This window comes from Temnothorax longispinosus, chromosome 11 (assembly GCF_030848805.1).
Source record: "Temnothorax longispinosus isolate EJ_2023e chromosome 11, Tlon_JGU_v1, whole genome shotgun sequence".
NCBI lineage: Eukaryota > Metazoa > Arthropoda > Insecta > Hymenoptera > Formicidae > Temnothorax > Temnothorax longispinosus.
Genome location: NC_092368.1, coordinates 16,405,816 through 16,425,639, shown reverse-complemented (window position 1 = coordinate 16,425,639; position 19,824 = coordinate 16,405,816). Strand labels below are relative to the sequence as shown.

The 19,824-nt window shown below is 34.2% G+C and overlaps 3 protein-coding genes and 1 long non-coding RNA gene across 6 annotated transcripts; 1 reads left to right on the top strand and 3 right to left on the bottom strand.

Annotated features, from left to right (window-relative positions):
• Window positions 1-463: 463 nt before the first annotated feature.
• LOC139822403 (uncharacterized) lies at window positions 464-3,323 on the bottom strand. Its single transcript, XM_071794074.1, has 2 exons — window positions 3,172-3,323; window positions 464-2,091 (listed from the first exon to the last, which is right to left on the bottom strand). The coding sequence occupies exons 1-2, from the start codon at window positions 3,172-3,174 to the stop codon at window positions 730-732; spliced, it is 1,365 nt and encodes a 454-aa protein (XP_071650175.1). The 5' UTR covers window positions 3,175-3,323; the 3' UTR covers window positions 464-729.
• A 2,664-nt stretch (window positions 3,324-5,987) lies between these two features.
• Window positions 5,988-10,984, bottom strand: Pnpase (polyribonucleotide nucleotidyltransferase 1). The gene is made up of 7 exons (XM_071794064.1): window positions 10,482-10,984; window positions 8,915-9,832; window positions 8,658-8,831; window positions 8,072-8,265; window positions 7,785-7,945; window positions 6,729-7,040; window positions 5,988-6,617 (listed from the first exon to the last, which is right to left on the bottom strand). The coding sequence occupies exons 1-7, from the start codon at window positions 10,700-10,702 to the stop codon at window positions 6,219-6,221; spliced, it is 2,379 nt and encodes a 792-aa protein (XP_071650165.1). The 5' UTR covers window positions 10,703-10,984; the 3' UTR covers window positions 5,988-6,218.
• A 72-nt stretch (window positions 10,985-11,056) lies between these two features.
• LOC139822409 (uncharacterized) lies at window positions 11,057-14,209 on the bottom strand. Of its 2 annotated transcripts, none has more exons than XR_011734512.1 (3): window positions 14,021-14,209; window positions 13,013-13,490; window positions 11,057-12,869 (listed from the first exon to the last, which is right to left on the bottom strand). It is a non-coding gene; the product is annotated as an uncharacterized lncRNA (long non-coding RNA). The 2 variants fall into 2 exon arrangements; XR_011734511.1 differs by lacking the exon at window positions 14,021-14,209 and having other exon boundaries at window positions 11,057-11,875; window positions 12,005-12,869; window positions 13,013-13,151.
• Window positions 13,284-19,535, top strand: LOC139822407 (chymotrypsinogen A). 2 transcript variants are annotated; one of them, XM_071794081.1, is made up of 5 exons: window positions 13,284-13,417; window positions 14,203-14,446; window positions 14,770-14,915; window positions 15,105-15,376; window positions 15,913-19,535. In XM_071794081.1, exons 1-5 carry the CDS (start codon window positions 13,321-13,323, stop codon window positions 16,093-16,095), a joined length of 942 nt encoding a protein of 313 aa, XP_071650182.1. In that variant the 5' UTR covers window positions 13,284-13,320; the 3' UTR covers window positions 16,096-19,535. The 2 variants fall into 2 exon arrangements, with proteins under 2 accessions (XP_071650182.1, XP_071650181.1); XM_071794080.1 differs by having other exon boundaries at window positions 13,292-13,417; window positions 14,185-14,446.
• The last annotated feature ends 289 nt before the right edge of the window (window positions 19,536-19,824 follow it).

Genomic DNA, 19,824 nt, shown 5'->3' with positions numbered 1-19,824 from the left:
TGCATCATCAACGTCCAATGGCATAAATAATCTGAACCATCTAAAGTTTGGTGAGAAAAGTTCTCAGAATTGCAGATCCAATAAGTGGCTTTTAGCATCTAATAAGATAAGGTATAATATATTTAAAGAGTTGGATGTATTTTATAATTAATTCATTTTGTCTTTTGTATATGAGGTCTGAAAATTTCTATCAAGATATGTAATTTTAATTAAGTGTTTTAGTTTTTAACTAATAAAAGATTATATCATGAGTGTTCGTAGCGGTTTTTTTAGCAGCCAGAATAACTTCTATTAAAGCTAAATCCGTTCTTTTTTTAGTGGGAATTCAGCAGCATACTCAGCAGATAGCGAAGCTGTAGCGCGCTGAGTATCAACTGACAGCAGAGGTTTTCTTACTACATATCCTATTACGTCGTTGGTATAAATTATTATTTCAAATGAACGGATCAGTTAAATAGTTTTTATTTTTGATTTACAAAAATGATATAACAATAATTAAAATAAGTTTGAATACAATGTATTTGAAAAAAAATATGTCGGAGTTATAACTAAGAATTATGGCGTAATAAATTATTTTTACGCCTTACATGATAGACTTATAAAAATTAGAGAGATGTTATACATATATGTGGAAATGTGGAATACTAAATGCACGTTAAACAAACGCTTAATAATTAAAATAATGAAGTCGCAAAATAGTAATCAGTATAGCGTTAAAACTGAATCATATTAAACTAAGAATATGGTAATAAAATCGGGTAACGGTTCAATTTCTAAGGTTGTTATCTTAGTAAAAGTATTATTTTTTACAAATAAATGGTTTAATGAAATTATTGAATATATTCCCATTTCGGAAATACTCGCAAACTGATTCGAATTTACATTTAAATATTTGAGATTTTTTAACGGCGACGCCCAGTCAGTAGGCAAATGATTTAATTGGTTTTCAGATAAATCTAAATACTCCAATTTATCCAAACCTGAAAAGGTTTCTCTTTCAAGATTATCTATTCTATTTCCTTTTAACGACAACTTATTCAAGGATGTTAAATATTTAAAGCTGTTTGGACTAATGTGTTTGATCATATTATAACATAACGACAATTCCTTGACCCACTGAACATTATTTAGAGTAGGAATATATGAAAATTTATTATAATCTAATAAAAGTACGCGTAATTGCCGAAACATTTCGTAATGTACGCCAATGTCATTATTCAAATTATTTCTTGACAAATCAAGTATCTCTAAGTAAGGCGTATCGAAAAATGCCGCACTTAGTTTCGTGCAATTAGATAATGATAGTGTTCGCAATGTCGTAGAATTTATATTAAGTTTTTCCAAAGGATTCCCATTCAAATATAAAGTTGAAATTTCTGCTACGTTTCGTAGCATCAAATTGCGGAGATGATTGTTCTCCAAATGAAGAACGCGCAAAGATGATGGGATTTTGTAAAAAAAGTGCGGGTCTAATTCTTGGGCATTGATATTTACTAAATCTAAACGTACTAATTTTGGAAAAGACTTATTAAAACCCCATAACAAAGTGGAAATGTCGTTTCCACTTAAATCAAGATATTCTAAATTTGGTAATTTCATGTTCGTGCTATCGAATGTCATATATTTATACATATCTTCCGTTTCTTCATCGAAGGTTTCCGTTTGTGGTATTGCATTTACGTCTGATGTCGTCTGATAACTTAAGTCCAATACTTGAAGATACGGATGCTGAATTTGATTATTCTTGTAAAGATTAATACTGTTACGTGACAGATTGAAACAAGATAAATATGTCACGTAATTCAAGATGTTTTGAGGAATTTTTTTGAAAAAATTATGGTGTAAAGAGACGTGACGGATTGCGTCACTTTGAATAACATTATTTTGAATATTTCGTAGATACATTTCGCTTAAATTGACAAATTCTGTATTTCCACAATTTTGTATTTTGTGGATTTCATTATCGGTAATTTTTATGTCGTGTATTGTTTCATATTCTCTAGAACGTATTGCTACGGTCTTCATACTTGGCTGCTGTAAACTGTATCCAGCAAAGGAAAGCGTTAATACAATCAGTATATTCGCTTTCATCTGTAAGAATATTAAAAAAATAACGTGACATTACATGAATTTAATGTACAGTACAGTAGTTTAAAAAACTATATTTTATCGTATATTTTAGAAAACTACTATACAAAACTTTATCAGTTTGAAACTTTTGTCAGTTCAACTTTTTTTTCGTGAAAAAATAGACTGTTTGAACTATTCTTTTATACAATATCTCTATTTTTTACGTTAAATATCTTGGAAATTATGTGTTATATTAAAATTCCATTCTTACAAATTTATTTAAAATTAAATAAGAAATGACAATTTGATTGTTTTTGCTTATAAAGATTAACTTTACTAATTATTTAAAATAAAAAATTTAATCTAGACTTACGAGAAATCTTTACTTCTCATTTTTTGATCCTATTCTTGCATTTTTTTCAACATTAAGGGAAAAAATGTAATATAAGGAATCTTTGGTTATTATATCTATTTTACAATCAACAATGTTATTTAAAATTATCAAAATTATATACATATATATTAAAATAAATCGTACGACAGATAGATGAATTGTTCAATAGTGTCAAAAACATAAATACACTAGAAAAAAACGTCATCTTATAATAACAATACGAAATAAACAGTTAAGTAGAAATAAAAAGTACTGCCATACACACATTTCTTAAGCAAGTAATTATAAAATTAATGTTAAAAATCCTGAGATTGCTATAATGGGTATGTTTATTTTTAGCATAGGAAAACAGACAAAGAATGTGTATGTATTTAAAAGATTTAAAGAATTATTAAAATTACTGAAGATATTTATCATTATAAGTTAACAATGATTATTTATATACATTAACATCATATATTTTAGTATATGATGTTAACGAGACTATAATTATTGTGTTAGAAGAAAACATGATAATTATATATTGATCTCTTTATTAATTTCATATTTTATTAATTTAATTATCGTAATAAAAACTACACGACATACACAATTAATTAATTAATGTCATAGCGAAATATAAAATGTATCGCTTAACTATTTCTTTATAAAATATACAAAGTTTATATGTATGTAAATTATTATAAAATAACGGAAATATAACATACCATTGTAATAACGTTAATTGCTTTGAAGTATAATAATTTTCTATTTTGTATGCAGGCTATTATAGCGCCTCACTCAGTCAGATGCTCTTTTCGTAAAGACTGTGCGCTTTCGTAACAGCAGCCTATATTTATACCGTCACGTAATTATTAAAAACCAGCATCTCCTATCTCATATGCATGTTTTTATCATCCGGAAGTTCCGGGGCAGATTAAACGCAAAGTTCATCAAAGCGATATCTAACAAACGTATTAAATTATCAAATAAATAGAAATCTTTTCTGTGTATGTATATATGTATAAACACATAATATATGTATAATGTACAAAAATCACAAAAAGAATTATATTTGATCAAATTAATTAGAAAAGAGAAATTACATATTACAATATACTCACAAAACTATTGTGATTATAAAGAATTACCGGTTAACGAACGTCAATCGCTCAACAGATGTAGCTTAAACATTAGAATCTTCAAAGTTGACAAGAAGTTTCTCGAAATAATAAATATAATCAATTTCTTCTACGTTAAAATCCTCTACTGTACATTTTCTTCTACTCTACTTAATTCTTTTCTCTGCAAAACAAGATAGTCCTCTTACACCGTTATCCCGTTACACTGCTCTCACATTTACCACATGATCACATGAACACATGGAATGAGAAAGTAAATGTGAGAAAGAGAGAGAAAGAAAGAGAGAGAAAATCACGGTGCATTTTCGTTCTGTGCATGTATATGGCATACAAGTAGTAAGTAAAAGAAAATTTTAGGATATAGAAGACGCTAATTATAGATAATAATAATTAAATGCAATTATACTATATTATAACTATATTCAACTTTTATTTATAATAACTATATTTTAATAAATGTTAAAATAATTAAATAGTTTATATATAATAATTATTAAATGTTTCTTCGATTAAAGTGTGTTCTTTATTTAAGATACTTTTAACTGATATATTGCAACATTATTTAAAGAATCGATAAGTGTATGTAACTAAGGAAACATATTTGTAAAAACTGAGAGAAAAATATTATAGTTGAGTGCTTTTGCCTCTGGCCTAATATGGACACACATCGATGTACACACATTATTTGAGTTCTCATATTTACTGTTGCTAAAATAAAATTACCTGAAATACAGTAACAGAGTTAATATAATAATATTAATAAGCGTACTTGACCAATTTTAATGTTTAATAATATGAAATATATTGCTTACCCTATCTTTAATGATTTTCTTCGTTATTAATGGAAGGTTTTGCTTGATCTCTGCGTGTATATCGAGTTTCCATAATTGAATTTTCATATCGATGCTTTATATGCTTCCAAAGCCTCTGTGATAAATATTAAATAAATTAATTTCATTAATTTTGACAACTTCAATAACTAACTTTATCAACACATATATCAATGTATTAACATACCCCTTTGTTCACAGTTTCGTGTATATAATCGCAAGCCTGATCGTAAGCTCTCTCAAAGAACATCGCGCTAATCACAACGCCAAGTGTGAACGTAGAGCTCCGCTTGAATACGTAGCGATAAAATAAGCGTGCAGTCGTACGGAGCATGGTCAGAAATTATGGAAAATATTCGACGACATGAAGTGCAATGTAGATTGAAATATTGATTGTCAAATTATTTATTCATAAATGGCTGCGTCCCGATATTATTCAGTACTAAAAATCTATATAGTGTGAGTGACGTAAAATATAGATTTTCAGTACTAGCAGTGAATAACGAAATGCGGCCAATTTATCACGTTTTCGAGAAAAAGGAACATATATTCATATAATTGACCAAAATCATCTTAACATTAAAAGTAATGTCATTTCGAAATAAACGATCAATTTCTCTAGAGAAAATTTCTATTTTAAAAATTTACATCTATACAATATTTACACATATATACATATCTATGATAATTTTAATATGACAATTTGTGAAACTTATATGAACGTATATGCTAAATAAATGGAAAAAAATATTGCTTTTAAGAGATAAAAAATATATCGTTTCGTTATTAGTTCTTAACTCTAATGCTCAACTTTTACTTTCAATCACTTTAATTTAATCTGTTCTTTCTCTCTTTTCTCTCTCTCTCTCTCTCTCTCTCTCTCTCTCTCTCTCTCTCTCTCTCTAAAAAAATATTTGGAATTAGAATTAATTAAAAATGAAGGAGAATTAAAACAGAAGACATTTAACACAATTTCGATGAAATTCAACTTTATAATACAATTAATCTTTTATTTCAAGAAAAAATTGGATACTTAAAACTATATAAATAAGTAAAAATTTTTTCTAATTCTAATTTAATTTTTATGTAATTATTACTTTGTATATGCCAATTTAATGATAAGTTATCATCCTGATATCCTATTTTGCTTATTTTAGTTTCTCTTTATCTATTTCTAGGAAAAGATAGCATAAGCAGTGATACAAGCAATGATAGGCTGAATCATTACGTTCTATTTTTAATTGCATGACTTTTGACCTTGATTTGGGTTTCCATTCAATATAAACAACCAATATAAAACAACTATGATTATAGATACAAAATAATATTGAGTAATGTAGAACAGAACGTTTTTATTTAAGATTTTGTTCTCGAGAGAAAACCATCTTTGGAAATGGAAAAATTAATCGTGTATTTTTCCTTGTATATTATAGAATGTTTTATACCGTTGAAGACAATTTAAGAATCATGTTTTGTAATCTAATCTTGCAAACTTCATTAAATTCTCTAGCAATTTGTATTGACGATAATGTATATGACAGCAGGACAGATAAAAGATAAAACATTATTAAATATGCTTTAATTGCAATGCTTGTATATATTTCTATTCTTAATAACAATATCGTACAAAAATACAAGACAAGTACGTACAGCCAGAGTCTACTGTACATAAAAACAATGATCACTTTTTAACAGGATGACGGAAAATATACAGAGCGTTTTTTCTCACACATGGATAGCTGGTGTGTGTGTGTGTGTCACAAACGCATTAGTTTAAAGCTCAATTCTATTACAACATAAATTTCACGTTTTCTCCGCGTCATCGCGATGTAAAGTTTTCGGAATCGAAGTTGGTGTTTGCAACACCTTCCGTGATATCCTTATCTGTCCGGACACTGGATCTCGTCCGAAATATTTGACCTGTATCTCTTGACCGACTTCAAGTCCTAAAGCGCTGGGATGATGGATTTTACGTTGGTCTAATTGTGAGTTAGGTAATAATCCCGGTACCATATTGGAATATAACGTCACCATGACCCCAGTTTCTCGAATTTCCACTATTCTAGCAGTATAAATAGCGCCGAACTCCAAGGTTGGCTCACGATCCTTTCGCAAAATGTCCTCTATCATTTCCTTGGCCTCAGCCATGGCATCCTCATTTGGCGCAAATATTGAGTAGGTGTTCTCATCGTGCGGATATATCTGAACAATATAAAAATAAAGAACTGATAATCTCAAATTATAATAATAACCATAATAAGTGATATTAATAGTATCAGGTCATCATATACAAAATCGTGATAAAAATCTTACGTGCACTCCGGTCTCCAAAAATATCTTCTTCAGGTTCATTCCACCAACCCCGAGAAACTTTCCTCTTTGATGAATAGGAACCTCCAAGTTATCAACCACCGGCATCTTGTCCTTCCTAGTTTGTCGCGGTGCCCGTATCACGTTATTCATTATCTTAATTATTTCCAATTTAGCATTCGTCGCCTGATGTATACACTCCATCATGATTTTCAACGGGACACCTGGTATCTTTACATCAGCCTGCAACGCGGTGAATCCTCGCTTGGTACCTGCTATTTTGAAATCCATGTCCCCGAGGTAATCCTCGATTCCCTGCAATCAAAAGTTTTTGTCAAATTGCGCTGACTTTAATACCGACGTCCAATTCCAGTGATTAAACTTTAACAACTCGTAACTCGGGATAAACTTATCCTGAAGGGATCTACAATCTGACCTGAACCATCCGAATATGCAACGAAAAATAGAGATTCTCATTTCGGATAATCTTTATGTGATCTCGACGATGCCGTCCAAGATCAAATCGATACATGTTCAGTTAATAATAAATTACTTCATATCACATAACTTTTGTGCAAAACATTTCTTTTTTTATAATAGTATACTTTCCGAAATATTTAGAGGTGTCGATACTAGGTCTATGATCGACTTCAGGCCCGTAATTAGAGCGTAATTTTTTTTAACATACAGGATGGCCCGTAAAGCTTAACATCCAGAGAATTACACGATCAATTTTAATTTTTCTAATGTCGAATTTTATAGATTCCAGAAGTCTTCAAACCTATGCCAAAACTGATCCTCATTCATTGCCTCAGGAGGATAAAGCGGTAACTTTAAAATTTTAAACGGGAACCTGTATAAAACCAATTACTTCTATAATTTATGTCAGAAGACGAGCAACCTTTGTCTGATATATTTTTCTTAAAACCATTCTCCTTCAAAAATCACGTGTTTGAAATTCGGAGAGATATGTAGATGCTATATATTTATATAATATATATACGTATAACCGAGTTAATAGTTATCTAAACGGTGTAGTAAGACTATGTAAATACGTACTAATATATCGGTCAATATTTTGTACTCCTCGATATTCATATTGGTTTCATTACATTTAGTTACAAGACCAATAGCCACGCCTGCTGTTGCCGAAGATATTGGTATACCTGCGTCGAGCAGTGCCAAACTTCCACCGCAGACGGTAGCCATCGAGGAAGAACCTTTTCATAAAATATAAAAAATAAATTTAACTTATATTGATACATCTCTCTCTCTCTCTCATATCGCGTCCATATAAAAACGTTTTTGATAGAACTAAGTTTGGAGTTACTCTGACATTGCCTCACCATTTGATTCTAGGACTTCGCTAGTCAGTCTTATAGTGAAGGGATAATCCTTTGGAAGAACCGGTCGCAAAGCTTTCTCCGCCAAAGCGCCGTGTCCCAATTCTCGGCGACCTACTCGACTTACATGTCCCGTTTCATTGGTTGCGTAAGGTGGAAACTCGTAATGAAGAAAGAAGTTCTTTTCCTTCACGCCACTGCCACAAAAAAGTTAAATTTCAGATGTTTATTATGCGTTAATAAGATTTAATCAGACAAATTCAACGAATAATCCATATCTGACTAAAAAGAATTCAAGTAGAAATCGAAAATAGTAGATTGTAAACACTGTCTTATTAACAACTACAGTGAATATTGTATTGCAGACATTTCTGCTTGTCTATTCTTACTTAGATCTTACTTACAATTAGCTAATTCTTTCAGTAAAACTACATTCTAATTTAAACCCTTTTCTATATTTTCAGTTCGAGATCTCTCTGTAACAAAATCTTGCACTACATTGTGATGCAGTTGCAATATCATAAAACAAAATAAACCAGTACAAAAGAAAAAATAATGTCCAAGGTTAATTGTTTTACTATTAATATACCTAATTAGCATCGAAATGGCGTCCATTTTCAGCGCACTCTCCAAAGAGTCCAAAGTCACGGTGCACATGACCTGGGTTTGACCTCTTTGAAACACAGCTGAACCATGAAGAGGATTGAAAAGATCTACTTGACACGATATATCGCGTAGACCATCCATCGAGCGACCATCACACCTGCAAATCATCAATTCCTAATATCTCGATCGTTATTCGAAGATCGACGATAACAAAATATTTTACAATATGAAAAAAAATACCTGACATCCTTCTCTAAAATCAACGTCCTAAATACATCTCTGACAATTTTTCCAAAGTTTTTTTCCGCTAACTTAACATCCAAATCCGCGTTATCCTTTCGCAATGTTTCGATAACGCTATTTCTAAGATCACTAACTGCGTTATCTCTCGATATCTTATCGTACGTATAATTTGAAAATATATCTCGCAATTTTGCCTCCGAGAGTTCTTTCACGGTACCCTTCAGATTATCGTCTTGCTGTTGTTCCTTAGTTTCAATCTCTCTTTTCGTTTTACCGCACGTCTTTTGCAGATTCGTTATCGCCGTTACAATGCCCTGGCATTCCTTGACGCCGAGCTTTATCGCCTTCTTTAAATGTTGCTCCAATATCTCATTGGCCGAGCCTTCTAACATGATGATTAGATTTTGCTTAGTCGCGGTGATAATGAGGTTCAATATACTGTCCTGAATTTGACGTCTGGTAGGATTGATTATCATTTCATTGTCGATCATTCCGAGTCTAACAGCGCCCACAGGACCATTCCATGGAATATCAGAAACGCTGAGGGCCGCGGAGGCGCCATTAATGGCAATCACATCTGGATCGTTCATGCCGTCGATAGCTAACATGTTGCACATTATCTGGGTGTTAAAGTAGAACCCTTCTGGAAATAATGGCCTTATGGACCGATCAATGACTCTGCTCGTAAGAATTTCGTGCTCGCTCGGTCCAAGTTCCCTTCGTAGAAAGTTGGTTGGTATACGACCGGCCGCCGCCGCTTTCTGTCTATAGTCCACGACGAGTGGCAGGAACGAAGAGGTAGACGACTGGTTTTGACAGACTGCCGTGACCATGACAGAAGTGTCTCCCAGAGTCGTAACTGCGCAGCCATCGGCGAAACGTGCATATTTGCCCGTAGAGAAGTGGAGTTGCTTGCTGGACATATAAAAAATATATCAGTCAATCAGAAATATATATATATATAAATTAATATTGAATAGAGTTAATTCTTTCTCATAATTTCTAAGCACTTTTCAAATAAGTGATAAACTGAAAACAAGGAGTTTCTAAAAATAAAAAAAACACTTTACAGAAACTATGAATTAAAAACCATATTTTTCAGTTAATTTCAGGTAGATTCGCATATTGATTTAAAATTTAATTATAAAAATGCGAAATTGATTAATAATTCAAAACGTGCAAGACATGTTTATTCTCTTAGATTTTTCAAAAAGAAAAATTAAAATTAATCAGTGAAATTAATCATAAATTTTTCTATCGACAAGTAATGCGATAAAAAAAAGGAAACTCGCTACAAAATAATCTGAAATATCAAACTAAGGATAAAAATGTCTGCATGACCGCAACTGTCTTACTGTTTACATACCGTAAACTTTATATGTAATATTTTTTCGAGCACATGTAGATATTTTGTAACTCGGAATACATGCAAATATGTCTTTTCAACAAAAATCAAAGGCCACAAGGTTTAATAATAATATAAGTCCGTCATAATGTCTAATGTTACATCTGATTCGAAATATAGGTTACAATGTGCGAACGTGACAATCTCTGCAGTTCTCACCCGTCAGACAACGTGACAGTCTCCGTGCCGGCACTCTTGTTACTTGCGCTACTAAACTTAACGTAACAAACATTTCCATTTTTACACAAATTTTTACATGGCAAAACTACTGATCTCCGGTATCTCGATAACCTAAAACTCGTAAATGCTAGCATTTTTGGCGCACGTGAGTGAATAGACCATAGACCTCTATTGGGTCGCTGTTTGAAGTGAGCCGCCATATTTGGACGAAAGTATAGAAAGCGCCATTGATGTCTTCCCGCTTGAAATTGATTTCCGCCAATCAGACGCGTTGCATCTAGATATTTGTATATACATCATGACTGTCAAGTTCCGAGTACGCCAACATCGTTTCGGAGTAGTATATGTTTTTTTAACAGCATGTATGTATGTATGCATGAGATTTGTTTACATTGCTTGAAATCGATAAAAATTAACGAGATAAATGTACATTCGAGCCGCGAGCGCGTTGGGGATGGAGAAAGCGAAGATTCTGAAGGCAAAAAGTGCAAACAATAGAAACAGATCTGTTAAACACTTTCGAAGCAACATTTGGCGAACTTGACAATCCGATAAACAGACGTCAGGATGCGATGCGGTCCGAAGGAAACTTCAAGTAGGAATAAGACATCACTGACGCCTTCTGATAGAAATTATTGGCGACGCTCAGCGAAAAGAAACAACTCTCATTGAGCGCTTAATGATTATCATTATTATTATTGGTTTCTATACTTAGATCCAGCGAAGAACCAAAGACAAGAATCTATTTTATATTAAAGAGCTCATTGAGCGCTCACTGGAGTTATAGAGAACTCTTGCATGCGCCGTGAATACTGCGAATGCTTTGGAAAAAAAACAGCGATGACTGACATCATTTAAATAAAAAAAAAAACTCTTTACTTTTCTCATTAATATAAAACAAACGGATCTTGAAAACTCTCCACTTTCATTGTTGACGATGGTTTTTGTTCATTCGATTAGATTCTTCATTTGAATTTAAATATATCATTGAAACAGTCTAGTATTTAAATTTATGCCATTATTATGTATAAAAAGATTTGTCAAAGTTTTCTTTTTATTTAAGCTTTTCTTAATTTTTTCCCGATATTTTAGGAAATTAAATTACGTAAATAACGTCGTTATTTACTTCGCTTTGCGAAATTTGTTATTGCGCTTCCGACTCGTCGTATAGTTCGATAAATGTGTGGATCGAAAACAACGGGGACGGCTCTTCCTTTCTTTCTATGAGCTCTTTATATATGTATTGCAAATGCGGTTTCACTTTCTCGTTCTGTCTTGTCATTTCGCGCAAGGCGGAGATGCATTCGCGCCAACATATATCTTGTTCATTTCTATTATTAACGTGTGTTACTTTAGGAAATTCTCTGGGGATGCTGCGTAACAAAGTAGAACAATATTAAGAATTTTTCGTGTGAATTAATATATGCCGAAAAATCTCTGCATATCTACGGTTGATTCGTATTCATCAACTTGAAACAGTTAATTAATAATTAATCGCTTACTTGACAGATATTCGATGCTGAACAGATCATTTTTACTATTGAAATATCCTTAGATATTCATTACGCGAAATGTGTTAAATGTATAGCACTTTAATGCGACAGCTTCTTCATTTTAAATGTAACGACGTCGATTAATCCATTCGTTAGGCTCAATGTACAAAATCGAATTATCTTTAGGATATAATTCGAACATTATTAGAAATCGCCGGTTGCATGTTTATAGATTCCCTGTAAACGCGGTATCCTGCAACATCGAGTAACAACGCAAATCAGAACAGTGGATTATCGTCTTAAGCGATTATATCATTATATCGACCGCGTTTCTCTCAGCTCGTACGAGTAGAGTGATTCGCTCTCGAAAGTTGTCGCTTCGTTTCAGTACGTATGAGATAGAAAGAGAGAGAAAGAAAGAGAGAGAGAGAGAGAGAGAGAGAGAGACTTGAATCGCGCCTCGGTTCCCTCGGTTTCTTTCCTCGAGCAATCTGATCGCTAATTACAATATGCCCAACTATTCGCACAGCTCTCCACGCGACGAAATTCTTTTACCAAGGAAGAAAGTCCTCCGAATTTAAATAATCCTGCGAAAGCTTTGTCTTCTGGCGAAGTGAGAGAAAGTCTCTCACCTTCTTTTTTTTTTAAACCGATTCGCTTCGTTAATTTTTTTTTACCGCGCCTCTCGAACGGATTATAAGGATTTCTTTCGATCGATTTCCATTCGAGCCACTCTAAATGAAAGGAAAATCTCATTTGTTTCCCGTTTATTTTTATCGTCATGCTTGCAGCTTTTTCGAAATCGATTTGAGATCTCAAAGACATTACGGTTTGGAGGATTCGAAGATCTCATTGAGTTCCAGATTCCAAGTACCTAAAAATCAACAATTAAAACTCTCAGGCGCATTTTTTAAATCGAAAAATACAAAATCCATAGATGTTTAATTTAATTTTTTTTAACGTGAGATCACTCTTTCTCATATTTTAAACAGGACGTTTCTAAGATCAAAATCTTACCTCGTCGTCGTCTTAACTCGTAAAAATTTACGTCGAGGTTTCATTCTGTAAATTATGATGTTAAACGCGCCTCATGTTTCTTCAACATCTGCTAGACCACATCGCTTTTCCCCTCTCCCGCGCTATTCAACGATCACTTTCTTCGAGATCGCCTCGTATACCGAAGGATCCGCTCTTCGCGTCGCGCTAATCCTACTCGAGGACCGATTGGCGTCGCCGAGGCCAGTCAGGCTATGCGGATCCATAGATCATAGCGATCCGCAGCGCGGTGTGGTGATCCAGCGCGGATATTCTTGATTTCGCTGGTGATGTATCGTCTGCGCGGTGATTTCCTCGTCCTGCTGGTGGTTGTTCTAGCGGAGGTCCAGGGTGCCATGATAAGAATCATTCGAGAGGATCATTTTAGTAAGTAATTTCTCGACACTGCGATTTTTCTTACTCGAAATCTTTCTTTCTTTTCTTCAGTGTAATAAAATCCCTAAAAAATAAAATAAAATTCTATTAATTAAACACAGGTAATATCTTTCAAAGTGTAACTTTTGTAAGATTTAGATATATTTCTCAGTGTAATATTTGACTAATAAGATTGAGTTGATATCTATTTTTAAGTAGTTATAATTTTTTATTTGATAATTTATATTTTATTTTTTAATTTTATAAGATTTCTTTCTTTCTTTTCTTCGATATCTAATTAGCATCGTTATCATAATCTTTAAGATATGTAATTTCTAATTTTTGAAATTTGTAATTTATTTCTAATGAAATTTGTGATTAATTTTACATTTCTGCCACTTTGTGTATACTGGATTTCTGGAATAATTGGAATTTTAATTTCATCGAATTTTGAATTGCTAGTATTTGAAAATTAATACATCCTTTATATTTTGTTTGTTACGCTTGGATTTTAGACCTGTATACATAACTTTGGATAATTCGTATGTATCACGCGATAAAATACCAAATACATTTCAGAAATATTCGCGTATTTAACGCTTATCCACCGATTACTTGCGAATCGATCCTGGACATTTAAAAATCAGCATATTCTCGAGTTCCGTCGCGCTCTTAAATTTTGCTGAGTATCCCTGGTGCCGTGTTTGGCCACGTGGAGTTCGTGTCTCGGGATTCCAAAGTAAAAGCATTAAGCAAATATAAACGGCTTCCGGTAACAGAGTGCGGATGTCCAGCAGCGTCGCAGCGGCAGCCGCGATCGATCGTCTCGCCGGAGGTCCAGCTGGAGGACGGCGTCTCGTTGTCAACGACTACCACCACCACCGGGCGCATTTTCAACGGCAAGCCCAGCAGAAGGGGCGCGTGGCCTTGGCAGGTGTCCCTTCAATTGCTACACCCGAAGCTGGGTTTTATCGGTCACTGGTGCGGCGGGGTGCTGATCGACCCCAAGTGGGTGATCACCGCCGCTCACTGCATTCACAAGTGAGTTTGATATTTCCACAGAATGATAGATTTTCCCGGAAAGTTACTTCGCCGTTCCATTCCGCGGGAAGCGTACTCTGAATTTTAATCAATTCAATTTTAATTCCTAAAACTTCAAACTAACTCTTACTATTCTTCAAAAGTAAGCTTTCCTTAATTTCTTTTTCTCTCTTATTAAACTTTCAGTTAATTCAGCATACTCCTAAATCCAAATCATTAAATGAAAACTTATCTCTCATATTTAAACGATATTCTCAGTTTATATTTTATTTTTTCAAGTATTTACCTTATGCTTCGTATTCTCAAGTGGATATTTACTTCAGCGAATTGTTCAATTTACCCATCGGTGCGCTTTGGACCGCGGTGGTCGGCGAATGGGAATTGGACTCGGGAGGACGCGGATCCGCACGCTTGCCCGTCGAGAAAGTGATCCTTCACGAGAGATTCAATAATTACGTGCACGACATAGGTGAGTCCTTGAATACCTTCGAAATGTGCGGAAAAACATTCGATAAAACCCAGTTTCACTAATTCGATCAAGGTCCTTTAATAAATCTGCGCGTTTTTCATCTTATTTCATCCAGAATTAATTCTAAAGACGGAGAAATCTCGCGAGTCGCAGATTCCTGGAGTTCTGAGAATGATCTCCCTGTTACAGCCTTGATGAAACTCGCCAGGCCGGCACCTCTGTCCAAGGTCGTTCGCACCATCTGCCTTCCCGGCCCCGGGCAGGATCTCAGCCAAGGACAATGCGTGACCTCCGGCTGGGGTCGATACGGTCCCTCGCCCTCGCTCTCTACCGCTCTTCTAGAGGCCAGTGTCCCGCTCCTAAATCTGGAGGAGTGTCTGCAAGCCTACGGCACCTCGGTACCCATCAGGAAGGGCCACCTCTGCGCCGGTCAGATCGACGGTTCCTCCGGAAGCTGCGTGGTAAATCGTCATATCTTTCTATAAGAAATTAATTTGTTTATTGAAAATCTAGCTACGTAGAAAACAACCAGGTTTCTCTCTTATTTAAAACGTACGATGGAATGTTTTATCATTGAACGGTGAAACGGAAAACTTGATTCACCCTGTATAATTCATTGATACAAACGCGCGAGCGCATTAATACCTATATGCGTGTACCGGCTACCGAGAGTAAAACGAACCGCTCGCTAACACGTTTTATTATCTGAAAGTGTCGATTTGTCGTTTAATTACGTCGCTCGTGCACTTTCCCATAATAAAATCGACCGCGCGATCGGCGGCGCGCGAAATTACGGAGATTTATATTCAAGAATTGCCTATATCGACTCAAAATTAAGTATTTTCAAATTCCAAATGTAGAATTAATGAATGATAGACAGAGAACAAACAGAGGATTCTATTATAATATCAAATTAATTATAACATCAAAGTTTAAAGCATATAATAAATACGCAGAAACTAAATAACTGAATCTCATCTTTTGTCCTGATCCTCAGGGTGACTCCGGAGGACCTCTACAGTGTCGTCGTACTGACGGCGTTTGGCAGCTGGTCGGTGTCACGTCGTTCGGATCCGGTTGCGCTAGACCGGGCTACCCGGATGTGTACACCAAGATACAACATTATCTACACTGGATCAACAAGACAATCGACGCCAACAACAACGATGAACGGCGATGAAATTCCCTCCTGTAAATATCAATGATGTAAATATGTATTGTACAGTATGCTAGCGTATCCAGTTCCTTGTACTTGTATATATATATAGTCTCATCTGCGTTGTATATTGTGCGCTAATTTGTATTGCACATAGAAATCGTTTATATTTATTTTATATCTTAGGAATGTACATGTGTATTATGTAGCTTTTTCTGTTATATTATCGCACGGTTTAAAATTTGATTACTTAATTTATATGAAATATACGAGTATATTATCTTATTATTTATTTATACATATATACATTATTTATACACAGTTAATTAAACGGTTAGTTAAAAGCAGTATGTGATATAAAACGTTTTGTAATAAAATTATTTTAATGCAATAATATAGTAGAAAAATATTCCATTTTTATGTACAAGGCATAAAATGATCTCCGTTTTACGTGGCATTTCATGTAGCGCGTTACATTTGTTACATTGTACATTTGCGTCGTTTGTAAGTTTATAATATATACATTTGGAAAAAGAAAGTTTCAAGTACGCAAATAAAAATTTAATTAAAAAACAGACGTTAATTAAACACCTATAAAAGTTAAGATAACATGATCGAATAAATAAATGTATATATGGGTCACGTTGCGAATCTGATAAAGATAATAAACAGGCTGTAGAAAGCTGAAAACACTAGGGTAACGACGTGCAAGAGCTTTTTATACAGCTGCTTATAATAATCATCTTATTTACAGATTGTAATCATAAGTATTTGCAAATGATCCAGTCGATTAAACGTCGGAATCAAAATAAATAAGATGATAGGGTCCCGCGAGGATCGTAAAGATTCTTTCCGGTACATTGGCCGCGGCCGGTTAAAACTTTCACGGTTATTCATTCAACCGGAAAAGATGAGACGATCTCGTTTTAAATCGTGTTAAATTATGTCGGTGAAACATGAATTTCTATCTCGCTCGAAATCATGCGACTTGTCGAATGTAGGAAAATTCCTGGGGAATTAGACGCGTCGCTGATAAATCTCCCTTAAAATTTCCTTGTCCGCTATGTGGGATACATCCGTGATTTTACACGGCATTATTCGTATCGAGAGAGTCACGAATAAATTATAACGCGCGGTTGTTTGTTCTGGGCAGATACGCTATACAATGTTTTAATAACGCGATACACACGGTGCTATGCGACGGTAAACTCGAGTTGGAGATATTGATTCACAAAGGACACACGCGACACACTGCGAGAGCAGAGCATATATTCGATTACCGAGTTTAATTAGCCTCAATTATTAATTACAGATGCGCGGCGCTTCGTGTAGTGTGCATCGCGTTCTGTTGCGTGGGGGTTGCATATATCCTGATAACTCATCAGGCAAATAATTCAAGTGACGAAGTGCAGTATAATGCTAAAGACATTCCCAAAGATGCCAAAGACATTCCGCGAGGGTATATCCCCTACTGGTGATCTTCGCAGAGGTACAGTTGATCTATATATTACCCACCAAATAACGGTAGAAATATGTAGGACACATATACCCCATATATATCCACCATACATGTACCACATGTATGTGTGAATGGCATGTATTCTAAAGAAATATATAAATATATAAATATATGTATATATGCATGTAGCATTAAAAATATAATTCAAGATTTAGAGGGCAAATAACATTCGCCAAACTGAAAGAGATGTTTAATTTAATATATATATATACAGATTTATTCTCATAATATTTCTAAGATATATCTTTAATACTTTGAATAATTTTTCTGTCATTTTTTTACACGCAGGCTAATAGAATTAGAATAAAAATAGGTTTATCTACAATAGAGAAGAATAAATGATAAAATAAAAATAGACTTGCGTCTATAATAGTTACAATTTAGAATACAATACGGCGTTTTGATAGACACACACCGCGCTTCGCTCGACATAGTTACGCAACAGCAGAAGTGGCTTCTCAGAATCGAAATCCTTATATAAATGTAGATATCCTCCATACCTGTTCTCTCGTGGCTTTTCAAATGGCTTTTCTTTCTAACTTTCAAGAGATGCATCTCTCTCTCTCTCATATAATATGTATATACATTTCTATTCGCTCTGATATAACGCAATGGCGAAACAAGAGCGAGCCACGTGTGCTGAGTAAAACCAAAATAAATAAAAAAATCCGCTTCGTGCTTATTCTCTCTATCTCTCAATGCAAGAGATTAAAGTCTTTGAATACTTTTAAAATAATATTATAAGATGTGTATTAAAAATACACGTGAAAATGTGCACGCGCGCGCACGTCTCGGAATTTCTTTTGAATTTCAAAGGTAATTTTCATCACCTTTCACCTTTCCGCCGAATTATTTTCCGCAGACTATATCCGTTAACGACACCATTAGTTAATGAGAGAAATGAGTCTCGTGGGGGAGAAAAAGGAGTGTCGAACGGTGTGAATCAACATACTCGACTATATATATAAAAGACACTGCAATTTTTTATGCTTCAAAATTGTATGGAAGATATCCGAGAAATATTTTGTACATCCTAGACCACAGAATCTCGATTTAAAAAATGAGAATTTTTTAAATTCTCAAATTACCAATCCCTTGGAAAATTGCTCTAAATTATACTTTAAATTATCATTTGACGTGATTTAGGTCACGGTGCGTTTAAATTCTTCTTTAAAGGTTCGAAAGTTCGAAATTTTAAAATTTCGAACACCGCGATATCTCGAATTCCCTGTAACTGCGATATTTTAAAGCGCGACAATTCGATGTCCTGCAATGAGCGAGGAATAAAAATAGGTTTATTTATAATAGAGAAGATGAATAAATGATAAAATAAAAATAGACTTGTGTCTAATAATATATAACAATGGGTTTTACAATTTGGAATATAATACGGCATTTTGATAGACACACCGCGCTTCGGTACAGAATAATTAATCCTTCGCGTGGAATCGAAAATATATTCGCTGACGTTATATACGAGAGCCACGCTCGCTATTATTATAAAAAAAAAAACAAGATCATAACATCTACGCAAAAATATTAGTTGCTTTCCATTTACATCAAAACTCAGATAATTCTCACTTTTGTGTCATTCTGTCTTTATTATTCATTAATTGCTAAAAAGGATAGAACGACAAGGATAAATCTCACTTGTGACGTCATTCTGTCTTTATTATTCATTAATTACCAAAAAGGATAGAACGACGTCACAATAAGTGAGAATTATCTGAGTTTTGATGTAAATGGAAAGAAAGCACCTATATATTAGATGCTTTCCATTTACATCAAAACTCAGATAAATCTCACTTGTGACGTCATTCATCTGTCTTTATATTATTCATTAATTACCAAAAAGGATAGAACGACACAAGTGAGAATTATCTGAGTTTTGATGTAAATAGAAAAAGCACCTATTATCACCTTACGATTGAATCATCGACTGCGTGCGCAATTCGCACGCGTTTTCCCTGATGCATATTCCTCCTTCCCGCCCAGGTCCGTGCTGGCCTGGCTGGGCTGCAATGGCCAGAGTATTTAGATCGAACTTCACGTGTGCGATCGAGCAGTAGCAGTGTAGTACACTTTCATCGCACGGAAGAAAGTGAGAGAGAAACCTGGTCGATGAGAGAAAAGAAGGAAAATGGGATAGCGCGTTGATTTGATTTCGGCTGAGAAAGAACGCGACGTGGCGCTCACTTGAGAGTCGCCTCTGCTAAAACATCGTCGCGCGGTCG

What these genes read in the sequence shown, in the direction of transcription:
- Pnpase (XM_071794064.1), bottom strand. Translation starts at nt 10,702, where the DNA reads ATGGCGGCTCACTTCAAACAGCGACCCAATAGAGGTCTATGGTCTATT. An exon ending in ACTGTCACGTTGTCTGACGG is followed by an intron (nt 9,833 to 10,481) that starts GTGAGAACTGCA and finishes TTATATGTCCAG; the next exon opens with CAAGCAACTCCACTTCTCTA. An exon ending in ATTTTAGAGAAGGATGTCAG is followed by an intron (nt 8,832 to 8,914) that starts GTATTTTTTTTC and finishes GATGATTTGCAG; the next exon opens with GTGTGATGGTCGCTCGATGG.
- LOC139822407 (XM_071794080.1), top strand. Translation starts at nt 13,321, where the DNA reads ATGTATCGTCTGCGCGGTGATTTCCTCGTCCTGCTGGTGGTTGTTCTA. An exon ending in GCCGCTCACTGCATTCACAA is followed by an intron (nt 14,447 to 14,769) that starts GTGAGTTTGATA and finishes TATTTACTTCAG; the next exon opens with CGAATTGTTCAATTTACCCA. An exon ending in TAATTACGTGCACGACATAG is followed by an intron (nt 14,916 to 15,104) that starts GTGAGTCCTTGA and finishes TCCCTGTTACAG; the next exon opens with CCTTGATGAAACTCGCCAGG.